Source organism: Hylaeus volcanicus, chromosome 8 (genome assembly GCF_026283585.1).
Source record: "Hylaeus volcanicus isolate JK05 chromosome 8, UHH_iyHylVolc1.0_haploid, whole genome shotgun sequence".
Taxonomy (NCBI): Eukaryota; Metazoa; Arthropoda; class Insecta; order Hymenoptera; family Colletidae; genus Hylaeus; species Hylaeus volcanicus.
In genome coordinates, this window is record NC_071983.1 from 694234 (window position 1) to 707962 (window position 13729).

General features: G+C 39.5%; 1 protein-coding gene across 1 annotated transcript; it reads left to right on the forward strand.

Annotated features, from left to right (window-relative positions):
• The first annotated feature begins 49 nt into the window (after positions 1-49).
• LOC128881620 (dynein axonemal assembly factor 1 homolog) lies at positions 50-12662 on the forward strand. The gene is made up of 8 exons (XM_054132867.1): positions 50-155; positions 352-437; positions 1031-1152; positions 1281-1481; positions 1835-2081; positions 2358-4013; positions 4425-4933; positions 5140-12662. Exons 1-8 carry the CDS (start codon positions 76-78, stop codon positions 5410-5412), a joined length of 3174 nt encoding a protein of 1057 aa, XP_053988842.1. The 5' UTR covers positions 50-75; the 3' UTR covers positions 5413-12662.
• Positions 12663-13729: the final 1067 nt, after the last annotated feature.

Consider the following 13729-nt stretch of genomic DNA (forward strand, 5'->3'; position numbering starts at 1 on the left):
GATATGAAAGGATTGCGCGTGTTATGCTTGATGGGCAATCCAATCCTGAGGAAAATCCACCTGTATCGAAAGACAATGATCCTGAAGTGCAAGAACCTAAATTATTTGGACGACAGACCAATCACCCCGCGGGATCGTGCTTGTGCTGAAGCCTGGTAGATCGCAATTCATTATAATAATCGATAGTTAGGAATATTTCCAGCACTAATTCGTACTTAAACTCAGACAACTTAAATGTTGCTCCATAGGACAATTCAATCGATTATTTAATAATGTTTATTATTATGTGAATTATAAGATGCTAACGTGGAACTGAAATGATTAATATTAACAAAAATGTCACCAAGACAGGATGCGTAGTGGACCCGACGAAGAAGCAGCCGAGAGGAGGCGTTGGATCCAGGCGGACCAGAAGAAAATCAACGATAGCGTGCAAGGTGAGTAAAAATCGAAAGTTTCGACGATCCTCTATCTTAACTCCCTGAAGTATACAGGGTGGTTCCGAACGAGTATCATACAACTTACACGCAGACACCGCACTTCGAATTCACTGATAATAAGACAGTTCTAATATATCAGTTCTAATTAGAGGTACTAGTTTTCATACTTTTTATCTCCAAAACCTTTTACTCTAACTTATTCTAATTCAGTAAGAATTATTTAGACTATTAAAGACTACATAATCAAACATCTATCGTAATACTTATTTTCGTAACTTTATCGAAATTCATGAATTTTTATATTTTTAGTTGTTCAGTGGAATGCACTGTCGCCCATATATGGGTGACGTGGCGATCAACGTGTTAAAATTTAAGCTTGAATCTTCATTTTAGAAACAACAAGCTTTCGGATCCACCTTTATCAAAGCTCTTTCTTCCGATTCGTGATGTGACCTCTGTAAATTCTGTGACGTTCATTTAGAATCACTGTGTATATCGCGCCAAGTCCTAGATAAATGATAAATCAACCTAATCTATCATCTGTTCGATCTATCTCTGTTTACCCGTGGACCTGCGTCCGCCCTCGAAAGCGCTGATAAACAAAAGGAAGCTGTACAAACCGGTCGCGATGTCCGAAAAGGAGGCGGAGGATAAGAAGAAGACGAAGGAGGACGAAGAAGTAGCCAAGCTTGTGTGCACGAGCAATGAACTGGTAAGAACTAGTTCCTGTCAAGGTCTGATACAGAATTCGTGCTTCGAATAATATCACCCATCGGCCCCATCGACTATTTCATCATTCACCACGTGAAATCCCTCATGCCGGTTTGATGAACCTTCAAGCTCAACCTGGAGAAGAAAAAGTCGGAGGTCTCATCCTCCTCCAGCTCCTCTGCGTCTTCGTCGTCGGACGAAGAGGTGGAGAACGATGGAACGGGGCAAAAAGGAGCCGAGAAAAGTGGCGGAAGGAGGCCAATGGCGGAGGAAGAAAGGAAAGCCTACAGCCGGATCGGTGCCGAGCTTTTGTTGCCCTGGAGAACAGAGGTATATCCCTTCGAAAACCTAGAGGACATAGCCCTAAAACCTTTTCTTTCATCCGACACCTGCATGAGAACGTTAATCGCATTTCTATCGCGAAAGAACCCGAAGAAGAAAGTATGCCAACTATCGATAATATGCTCGATTCACCTGTGTCCAAGATCTAGCCATTATTTTTATACTCTAATACGTGGACAATTGTCGAAGAATTAGTTGGATCTATAGACATCGATTTAAAAAATCTTAACGTCTTTGAAGTGCTATGCTCTATTTTCATATAATATATCAACATTTTACCTTTAATAATTGTGCTATTTGTGTTATGTAAAAATGTCCTGACTTCCATTTCTATATCCAAGACATCGAAGTCACCGCCAAAACTGATAGAAGAAATAAGGGAATCGAAGGAATACGTGGCAAGCGACGCCGACCTGGAGTGGCAGCGAAAGAAAATTTTGGACGAGCGAAGAACAACCGACGATCCACCAGGTGGTTATGCTCTGGGAAGAGAACTGGCCCATTACGAGAAACTCGTCCTGGGGACGACCAACGAGACCGAAATTGCGGCTGGATCTTGCACGAGCGACCAGAAGAAGAACGACGATAGTAAATAACACACCAATTCGCAAATCATACCATTCTCAAAGAAACTAAAAATGCTGTTATGTCAACAACTATTGTTATTCATTTCTTTGGATGCCGGTCGACCAGTCATATCAACATATAAAATGTTCATAAATATATTGTTTTCTAGCACCACCTAAACGTAATTTACAATACTAATTCATGCAGCTAATATTTCGTGCGATGCACAAACCTTTCTATTGTTTTTATTTGGTAATCGAGCAGGAATTGCGAGCACTTACCAGCTTTTCATTTTAGCTAATGATCGAACGACTCTTTACAAAAATTGCTCCGTTTCCTGCGATATTCTGGACTCCGAAATCAACGAGGAAAAAAAGATAAGCAAAGTTACGGAGAACTTGGAGAAGCAACCCCCAAGCAAGGACATATTAGATGATTATCGGAGAAGAGACGATAGATGTCCTTTAAGTAGTCAGCTGACCAGCATTCGAAAGGACATGAAGGAATTCTGTGTCAGAATGGAAAAGTTTGTCGAGGAGAATAAAATCTGCTTCAAAAATGGCGACGTCGAAGGGTTCTGGGGCAAGAAAGATCATGGGAATCCTGCATCTGTACCTGATGAGAACGAGAAACAAGAAGAGAAACAATCCACGATGTCGACATTACAAGTTTCCTCGACGACAGGAAACGACGATCTTAAATGGTGGAATGCGAAGGAGAGAAAGCTGAAGATGGTGGAAATTATGAAGAAAAGGGACGAAGAAGCGATGAAGAAAATGGAAAAGGTTACCGTGGACATCAAAGACGTTCCAAAAACAAACTCGAACGAACGAACTTCGCGAAATGAAGATGCTGAAGAGAAGAGGGAAACTTCATCCTTCCAAGGAGTTTACGATTTGCTGAATTTAAAGACATGTTCCAAGCTTCTTTTGCAAGATGTAAAAACTTACCCGGAAAACGAAGACGATTCCATATCGTGTAGATCGCCTAAAAGAGAAGAAAACAAAGAAGTAGCCACAGGAGTGTTTCATTCTTTGTTTAACGAGCTGGAGCATAACAATCCGAGAAATGTGAAATTCGAGAGAACGCCGATATCGCGCAGCTCCCACGAATTGTTGCCCATCGCAGAAACGGAAGAGACCGACGAAGAAGTTCCGCAAGATACGAGTAATACTATAAGAAGATGCGTTTCGGCAGATGCGATTCATTCTAATGCTAACAATTTACAATCAAAAAAGTGTCTCGATGCAGTTCGGGAGGGACCTGTACAAATTGAAACTGTGAAAGTGGATTCTGAAGATGGTGAATCGGATAACGAATCTGTAATAACAGTAATCGATTGTTACGAAAAATGCACGAAAGTCAACGTGCAACCACGGAATTTCAATCAGAAATCAGAATCTATAGACACAATCGTAGGTGCGACAGAAGAAAAGAAAACTGTTAAAAGTGATGGAAAGGTTCCAAAGATGGAAAAAGAGGATCAGAGCTCTGATGTTCAGGCTTTAAGCACGCTGATAACTTCGTTGTACGCGGACAAGTCGCGTCAGCCTTCCAAATCGTGTAAAAGAGGGCGAGATTACGAGTGCATGGACATAGTAGTAAGCAAAAAGTCGCATCTAATCGAAAATGACGCTGAAGTTGAGTCGAGCGTTCAGAAAAATGACGGTGTCGCATCCGACAGTCGTGAACGGCATCGAACGAGAGAGGCTTGGAAGTTTAGCAAGGAGGAATCACCGTTGATCGATAGCTGCATAGAAAGCTTGATAATGAACAAGGATATCGAGACGAATACGAAATCCTCGAAATGCGATCAAATGGATTTTTTTACTTGTACAACTAGTAGTTTGATTTCGTCAAACTTTTCTTCTCCTAGAATCTTGGAAAATTCTGCGAAAGCTGTCTCAACTAACGAACAATCTCGGGAAGATGAATCCGTTCGAAACAGCAATGGTAACTATAATGTTACTAATATTTTACGCAAAGGGTGTGTCGATAAAGTATTACAAATTGTCTCGGAAACTAACGAAGATATCGACTTCATTTTTACTACAGTTAAACAAGAGGTTAATTAACAAGTTTAACAAAGGGGCTAATTTTTTTAGCGGAAAATAAAATTTGTTGAGGTGACTGTTAGAGGGGGAAAAGAGGGGCTCCATACGTATATTTTTTTGAATGGAAATTGGTACTTTTGGTATCTAGATAACACTGAACAGTTTTCTGAAGCAGTTTGCCAAGGGAATCGAGAACAGAGTATTACAATCTCTTAGAAATAAACGAAACAAAAATTACTGCAGTTGCAATACCTCGCTATAGTCTTTCGCGTTAAAATTTTCGTATACACGGACTACAATTGTATTTCAGACATTCGATCCATCGCGGAGCTCCTGAAACAGTCTGAAACTGCTGAAAAACAAGGTCCGTCGATAATGAAAAACAGTTTGGATTTCTATCAAGAGTTCTGTCAGTATTTCGATCGCCTAAAGGGTGAAAGGAAGCTCCTGATCGAGCCAGATTTCATGAAGAACAACAGAATAGACCCCGAAGAAAAGAAACGCGACGCTCTATCGCCAGGGGAGACCAAACAGTCGGAAAACAAACAAACAAAGCCATTGATCGAGGTGATTTCAACGAATCCGACAAACGTGGACGCACTCGGAGAATCTGAAGAACCACCTGTTAACCTTGAAGATCCTACAATGGACGCGGGATTGAAAGATAGAATACTGAAGAGCATAAATGCCCCAAAAAGCGAACAGTGGGTGGTGAAGGCCAAAACGTCGGCTGAAAGGTTAATGAAAATATCCAGGGACATCATGGCCGTGAGGAAATTCCTTCTTCAGCAACCACTCGACAGCTGCAATCAGCAACGCGTTAGTAATTCGAATTTCTATTGTTCCATTTTTGTGTTTTAATACATTGAGGGTTGCTATCATGTACGCCGTCAATTAAAGTAACGATGAAAGTGGTAACAGTTTCATTCTTGAGAAAGAAATCTAATTAAAGAGCGTGGCTCGTTGATTATGCTTACCAGGTTACCAATTTTATCGAAGGTCTTAACATTTATTATTGTTTTCAGCAATTCGACGACAGTAGGAAGTTCTTCATGAATCTTTTAGAAGACTCTGCATATGGGACTCAGGGTGTCACCGATCACACGCAGTGCGCCAGTGAAAATAACGAATCGGGCGCAAAAACTAAAAAAGTTTCGGAGACTGGGAGTACAGAGACAGAGGAGGCGACGGAAGTGTCTGTGAACGGCGATGATGATGCCCAGGAAAAGGAAATTCCAGACGCGAGTGTCGGAAAAGCAAGGAAAAGCTTGGAGATGCAGGTCGTTGAAGAAAACTGATGGGAACTTGAGAATGTGGTACGAAATCGTCAAGAAACATTGAAACATAGAAACTAACACGTGTACGTTGAAATTATGGGAAAAAAGCAAAATTTCCGAGAACAACCGATTTTGTATGTTGTAAGAAATGATTTCACGTTGATAATTATCTTAGATTCTGTAAGTTAAGTCGAAGCAAACTTTTCTTTTATGTATTGAAATAAAAATGTTACGTTCGAAATTGTTAGGCGTGGAAGAAACAAATAGGAAATTCGGTCTGTATTCGAATGAAACATTATCGACCACACAAACATTTGTTCTTGGCAAACTTTACTACGGTCACGAAATACTTAATACGGATGAAATCGAATAGAAACAGAACGAAAACGTCGAAACGACGGATGGCAAAGTAGATGGAGCTTCTACTACGTACACTTTATTTTTTCTTTTTGTCCACACTCACATCAATTATATAATAATAATAACGATGATGGCGGTGATCTGGCGAACTGTAATTAATAGTAAGAATAATTAATTCATAATTATGTGTAATGACGATCGGTTGCTTGCAAACGAAACAATAGTATCCGACGTTTTTTTACGTTTTTCGTCGTTCCCGAGGACACCGGAGGGAATTCTGCTCGAACACGTCCGCGTCCTCGTAAAAGCTTGGCAAAAAGCTCATGATACTTTATACGTTTATATAGGATGATATCTCCGAACGAAATTTTCTTTCCGTCGCATCTCGCGTCGAACCGTTCTCCTCAGCTCTTTATTTCCTCCTATCAGCGGTCGTTAATCGAGTTTTCCGTTCGACCATTTCCCTTTCCTGTTCGTTTCACTCGTTTTATACTTCCTAATATAACTCACACGTTTATTTCTTTTTTTTATTTTTCGCGTGTGCTTCTTAAGAACTACGTTACCGCTCTCTGGCTCATCGCAGGAAGTAAAGAAACGTACAGATACATTATGCTCCACTGTCTCTATAATTATTACAATAATAGATTTATAAATGTCCAGTCTCCCACTCTTTCTCTCACTCACGCGCTCTATTTCTCACGTTGCCTGACATTAATCGAACGCGCACACTCAATCGCAGAATTCTTCGTTTACGTACAACATTTTCACTTTCGCACACGCACGCATTCGGTTGCTCCCTAATTGTAAGTTATTTTCTGGACCGTGCCCGAAGAAATCTCGATCGACGATTAGAAACGAACGGTGATAGTATGATCGAATCAAGTTTTGGGATTGTTACTACTGCGGTTGTCAAACATCCTTTTTTTTTTTTAAGGAATAATCCTTTTTTCGTTTGCGTTTGGAAACTATCGGAATCAATTATGGTAAGAATGTGGTGCTTTTCATTTTGTAGAAATAATAAAAGTAGAATATGATAGCATAATCTCTCGTGGATAAGGTAATATGATTGGGACATTTAATAGGTAATTTTCGGTAAATCATTCCTGACATATTTACGACAATTAACCGCACTCATATATGAATAATTTACAATAGCAGCTAGCGAATGGTCGAATATTAATTTCTTTACAAGACACCATACTTACTATCATCTAACACTTTTACTATTCCTAAAAGATAAAAAAAAATCACAAATTCTAACCACAGTTGTGTAAACACAGGAGTACACCTTAAAGTATGCGTAGTAGAGATGGAAATACACTGTATTTGATAATACACGGTTGACAACCCTAGTCACAACTTTTGATCGTCGATCGAAATTTCCCGGTCACGCCATGTATACGTCTCTTTGGGCTTATGTTCGCTTATTATCGTATTGTAACAGTGTTGGTTGCCGTTGCTTCTGTCGCAGTTAATTAATTATGTGATGCATGACAGCTCTTACACGTTACGTTACAGACAGAGTACCTTAACGCCTATGCTTGTAGTATTAAAGAGTTTCTTCGACTCGCTGAAAAAGTTTTGGAAAGCTCGCCGCTCTGAATTCTGTCTCGTCACCCTCACGAGGAGAAGTTTTCAACTTCTTTTCGCGATCCAGAAGTGTGACAGCGATATCGCGGCGTAGACCAATCCTCGGAAGTTTCAAAAATGCGATAACTTGAAGTGGATATTTTATTGCGTCGACGGGAGTATTTAGATTGTGACCTCAATGTACTCGATGTACTTCAAAAACTTGGTTTTTTCTAACAAATTTAAACAAAATTATTTCCCTAGTCTAAGTAGTCGAAAGTATTAGTCAATTTTATCTATATCTCTCCAGTTGATCGTAGAGAGTTCTGCAGAGACCCACTTCTGCAAAATTCTGCATAGTTCAGAACTTATGGCACAACAACTGAATAAATGTACCCACTTCGACATTTTACTTAATATTTACCTCAGAGATCGTTTCTGCTAAATGAAATACATTAGCTTTCTCGCAATCAATTTAAATTCTCAACAAAGATTCCCCACACTTTTCAATAATAGATTAACGAAATAAATTACATTCACATTAAAATACACCCATTAACACCTCAAAACGTTCACTTCTAATAGTTTCCAAGACAATTTCCTGGCTCTGGAGACTGGTCTAATGGAGAAAAGAGGCGATTAAAATCGAACAGCGCGATGAACGGAACTGTGAGTGTGCGATGGACCTGCGTACGCCGATAAACGCGAGAATTCGTCGAATTTGCAATCATGTCGTAGGTAAAACGAACGGAAAAACCTCGTTGGAAACATCTTGCGAAAATGATCAACACCCATCGTTCGAGCGCTTGTCAGTCTTTTTTTATTCTAGTCCGTGAAAAATAACGTCGTTCTCCGTTGATTCTTCGCGTACTCTTGATCCCTATTTTTAGACGAGCCTTCGAGCGTCGGTCCGCCTTTATTGTGCAAAGATAATCCAAGCGATTCGTGCACTTTTCTTCCGGTCAAGTGCAACCAGCCTCTCACGGTCCCCGTGAAAGTTGCTCGTCTTTGTACTACCATCGTTACGTTTTTTTTCATTTATTTATTTCTTTTTTTTTCTTTTTCTTTTTTTTTTAAAGGAGGATTGTCATCGTGCGTTGGTGTTCTCGCGTCGCCGCGTGCGCAAGGTTCAACGAAATATAAGATAATGAAAATGTAACGAAAGAGATTTTAAAGAACGATTCATTCAGAAATATGGATATAAAAGAAAAGGTTGTCCTTGATTCAGTTAACAATTTTAACGATTGCGTCATTTAGGCGTATAATGCAATAAAAATGCTTCTCAAAGATATGTTACGGCGTGCTGTCCGATATCTTCAAATGAAAAATAAATTCCAAAGGACGTCGATAAAGTTCAATGAGTCGTGAATACCGAAAGAACACTGCGATATGGAAATTTCGATGCCGAGTCGCAATTGACGTTATCAGAAAGAAATTTTAATTTAGAAAATAACACAAACTCGTGGTGATCCTTGATGATTTCACGAAATCGTCGGCGTGATTGCAAATTCGATCGTGCATGGCGGGAAAAATAAAATGTACGCCGTGCTATTTGTACGACTCGCGACGCGTTGAAAAGTCTCCTCGAACGTGGAGAACCTACGGATAAAAATCTAATTCTCGAAAAGAGATTTCTCTCGTACGATGTTACGAACATCGTTGGAACGTTACGAGAGAAAAGAAAATTTCAAAAGTCGTTCTCATTGTGCGAAGCAACCAATTCGCGAAATCCGCATCGAATTAAAAAATCATCGTACGTTCGCGCGCGAATTCGTTGGAAAATGCCTGCAACATTATTCCGCTTATTTGAACACCGTGTAGAATTCCCCCGAATTTTCCGTCTCTTTGGCATTCCCCTCGCATGAGTCTTTCTTTCTTTCGTGAACCAGGCCCTAATATTTTTTACGAAAACCGAAGCCAAAGCGCCGTTCTTCTTGCGAGGATCACGAACGAAAACATCATACAAAGGTGTACTCGCCGTTTGAGTGTCTACAAAAGATGTACGAGAACGGTTATTATGAAAAAACGTTATCTTGTAAACAGTGTTAAAATCTTAAAGATAAACAATGTAAGACTATTCGCAACAGTATCGATAGAAACGGATCTGACTAAATAGGATGCGCGACGCGTGTGTTGGCCCATCGATGCATTTCTTCGGTCGTTTTCAAATTTCGAAATCGATCGAAAACCAGCGTTAAGTGTGACAACGATCTCCTTCTTTGTGTTCACCGAATCGTGAATTCGGTTCGTGTTCTTGTCTCATGGAAATCTACGCACGATTTCTCTGAAAAAAAAAAAAAACAGAAAAAACGAAAACACACGTGGCGATATACAGATACAGCTACAGCGATACCTAAGTGTACGGAGAAACATTCATTGGGCAATATCCTTAATTGCGATTTCGGGGCAAACATGCTGCGCCGTGCGTTTTTCTCTAACTTGATTAGCTAATTAAGAGATTATTCGAACGCTTTGAAAGAAGGGTGGATTTTATAAATTATGTTAGCTGAATTAGCCATTTTAGGTTGGTGGAAAGTACATAAACAATTTAAGAAACGTAATTAAGCTTCAGCCAAGATACCTCAAGATATAATAGAAAAAAAAAAAGAAATCATATACATTTGTAAACTATCTCAGTGTTGATAATAATTGATGTTCACAGAAGTTAACATTTAACTCTTTTTAAATATCTCTGATTTAAAAAAGAAAGACGTTGAGGGGAATTTAAAAATATTCGATTATCACACACTAACTAGACTAATGTGCTTTACAAATTTGATCTCTTTTTTCGATATGTAAGCTACCTTGCAGACCTTGGATGACTGTCCCCTAGTTATTTTCAATACATTATTATCAATATTCTTTTTTAACATCGCCATAAATTGTACTTTTCAGTAGCAAAAAAATTTAATAAAAAAAGAAAAATTCATAAAATTTAGCCTTCTTTCGAAATGTCCACCAGTATATAATCCCTTAAAAGCGCGAATGGCCTCCGGGATGTGTTGACCTCCGAAGGATCGTTTCGAGACCGTATTACTCTTCCCCTTCAACATCCTAATGTAAGATCTCGGATCTCCTAGTTTTCCTTGGAGTTCGCAGCGCGTTATGCCTTCGTTGCTCCCAAGAGTGATCTTCTTCTCTTCATTCCAAATTTTCTTCGAATCCATGAAAACGATTTTCTCCCACGGTGTATCCTATGAAGTGACGATGACGATGATAGGGGCACCCACGAGGCTCGAAACGTGCCGCGACCAAGGACCAAGGATCGCTGTGTCCATGATAAATCTACGCTTTCCTGGAGGATAACATGGACTACAAGTTCTACATTCACGAGGACAGTAAAAACACGGGAATTGGCATTCTTCGCGCCCTGTGAAAGCAACGACCGCGAAGGATGATACCGAATGAGCTAGTCTAACCGTCGATAATAATAATTTATCATTATTATTGTTGTTATTATCATTATATGCATGTATGTATATATACATACATATACATATATATATACTTTTATATATAAAAAAGTGATGAAATTCTTGTAACTATCTATCATTTAACAGTGAAGACGTAAGTCTCTCGGTTGTCTGTTGTTGTTTTTTTCGGGTGTACACATGGATTTTCATCCTTCTTGAATAATCCTCTTCTCGTCATTCCCGTTACGATTTTCATCTTCCTCCGTGCGATTCCGACACGTCCTGACGGTCCAGTTCAATAGCAGGTTACGCGTCGTAAATATGTCCTTTTTATGTTGTACGCCACAAGTACTACATGTATATAATGTGTATCGCACTTTCTATTCGCTGGTAACTCAAAAAGAGGCAGTATTCCTGATGGCTTCTCGTCGTCCATCGTAAGAGTTAGAATGACTCTTGTCGGCGCCTCTTTTCCTTTTTATTCCTTACGTTTCTCGTTTCACGCCAGCTCGTCGAACAATTTCTCACGTTGAAATAGGACCCAAGAGAACTTCCTCGATCTCTCCCCGATCGATTTTTAACGGAAATCAACGCGAACGGTAAACCGAAAAAGCTGGGAGATTGTATTTTGGACGAGTGTATCGTTTAAGAAGACATCGGGATGACAACGAAAGCCGAGCAGCGGTAAAAAAATAACCAAAACGCCACGTTTTATTTTTCCAAGTACTTTTATTCACCTTATGCTCTTACGATTTTCAAAAAAAAAAAAGGCTGATTCGTTCACTTGCTTTCTCGCCGATGTTTCTGACGGTCGCTGATGCGTCGCAATCGATTCAATAATAAACGTGTTCCCATGCACTCGGCAAATCAAATGGTTAAAAACAAAACAGCTCTCCCATCCTTGTTCGAGGATGAGTAAACTATTTCGGAGAAAATGAAAACAATATAAAAAAAAAAATTACTTCAAAGAATCACAAAGTGTTCTGCTCGCAAACTTTTGTCTCTCTTTCCTGTTTTTTTATCTTTTCGCTTTCTCCTGCGTGTGCCGTTACTATGACTAGAGACTTAAGAAATCGTTAATTTTGCATGCTATTCGTCGACAGTATATGTATATATATATAAATATATATATATATATATTTTTTTTGTATTCGTATAAAGAATAAGAAACCATATTGCTTCGGTAGCTCGAGGCTTCGAAATATAAAAACGAGAAGCCTCCTCCGAGAGGCCACGGAATCGCGAAATACAAAAAGCACAAATCTTCTGTTTCCATTCTTTCCCCCAAAATATCCTTCTTCCTTCGTCTCGGAACATTGTCTCAATGATCCGTAGTTTGAATGACTATACGCCGTATACTATTTAGTCTCGTTTCGAATCTTGGGCCAAATGTATCATTGCGAAATCGAAGGAAGAAGACTCTCCTTTTCTTGTTGGCGCAAAGAAAAAGATTTCTTTTGCCTAATTGGTCGCTAGAAGATATGGAGGCGTGTGATACAAGCGAGATTAGTCGAAAAGAGTTATATCAAAAAACCGATTATAAACGTTACCGTTCAAGAAAGTGAAGTTTTCTCTTCATCATGTAACGCGTAGTAGAGTTAACATCTTTAGAATCTCGTCAGAGATTTCTTGGTTCTCTTCTTAACGGTTCTTAGTCAGATCACGTACTTGTTCTGTTAGGAAAACAATTGTTGCTAGTCGCGCTTCGGAAGCCACGCTTTCTCTTAGTCAAAGATTTGGTTAAGTCTTTTCTCAACAATGGTCGACAAGAGGATCAACAGCTGGTATACTAGAAAGAACCTACTCAAAGTTACTCAGTAGCGTGATGAACGATCATCGTAAATAAAATGTTCACAACGTGAAAACGAATATCAAATACTAGTATGAAATGATAAATTATAGAAGAAAAGAGCAACACCGTCAAGAAGATAGTAACAAACAAGATAGCGAGGCAGCGTGACCACCGAAGAGCGATTGGGCCATAATCCTACGGTACTGAACAAGTGGATCCATCGTTATTTACTTAGATACTTATATATTAAATATTAATAATTATAAATTACAATCATCATTAATATTAATATTAAACATTATCATTAATATTATTACTTTAAATGCATACACAGTTTAAACACCTATTTTTTTGTTTCGACAGAAAGAGGGACAGAATAGGTGAAGGAGGGATGATGAAGAAGTAAAGACAGATGAACGAGGAAAGTTGACGGCGTATAAGTAAAAACACGATCGTACGAAAGAGTCGGCGAACAAAAAAATAATAACATTTCTAGGGAGAGGAGCTAAAGACTGAAAAGAAGAAACGAACACGAGGGTGAGAGAGAGAGAGAGAGAGTTTGGCCTTGCGGTCCGTAGCTTCGATCCGTGATTCTTTGGGTCCTATTTCAAAGGAACTTCTGGGACGATATTTTCGTCGAGAACACGTGCCTTCCTCATAGGTTCGAGGATTCTTCGGTGCTGGACCGATACTGGAGAAAGGTCTAGGACTCTGCTTTGGCGAGAGTTTAGGAGGAACTCTTCTCGGTCTCGCTGCTTCTATCTAGAGGGACAGGGAATAGAGGCTACAAACTAAACGGTTACACGTTACATTAAATCTATCCCTTCTCTTCGTACTTTATGCTGATCCCTCGCGTACGTACGTAAACCCGCGGCGAGGCGAAATACATAGAATTTAGGATATCTCCGTTTCAACTGGCCTTATCGTGACTTCTTTCTGTTCAACGATGTGTCCTTTTATGCGTGACGATCCGAATTTCGACGAAAGGTATGTGTAACAATCAGCTGAAGAAACAACTTAGGAGTATCATCAATATTTGTTTTCTTTCTCTCCCGTATGGATTCTCATTTTGATTGGCAATGAGCCGCGCCTTCGAGACCTTTCGCTCATTCTTCCATATCCGAACTCGTTCACTCTCTAACAATATTCCTTAACTCGAACATTCACTCAACTTCTCAAAACAAAGGGGGAAACAAAAACAAGA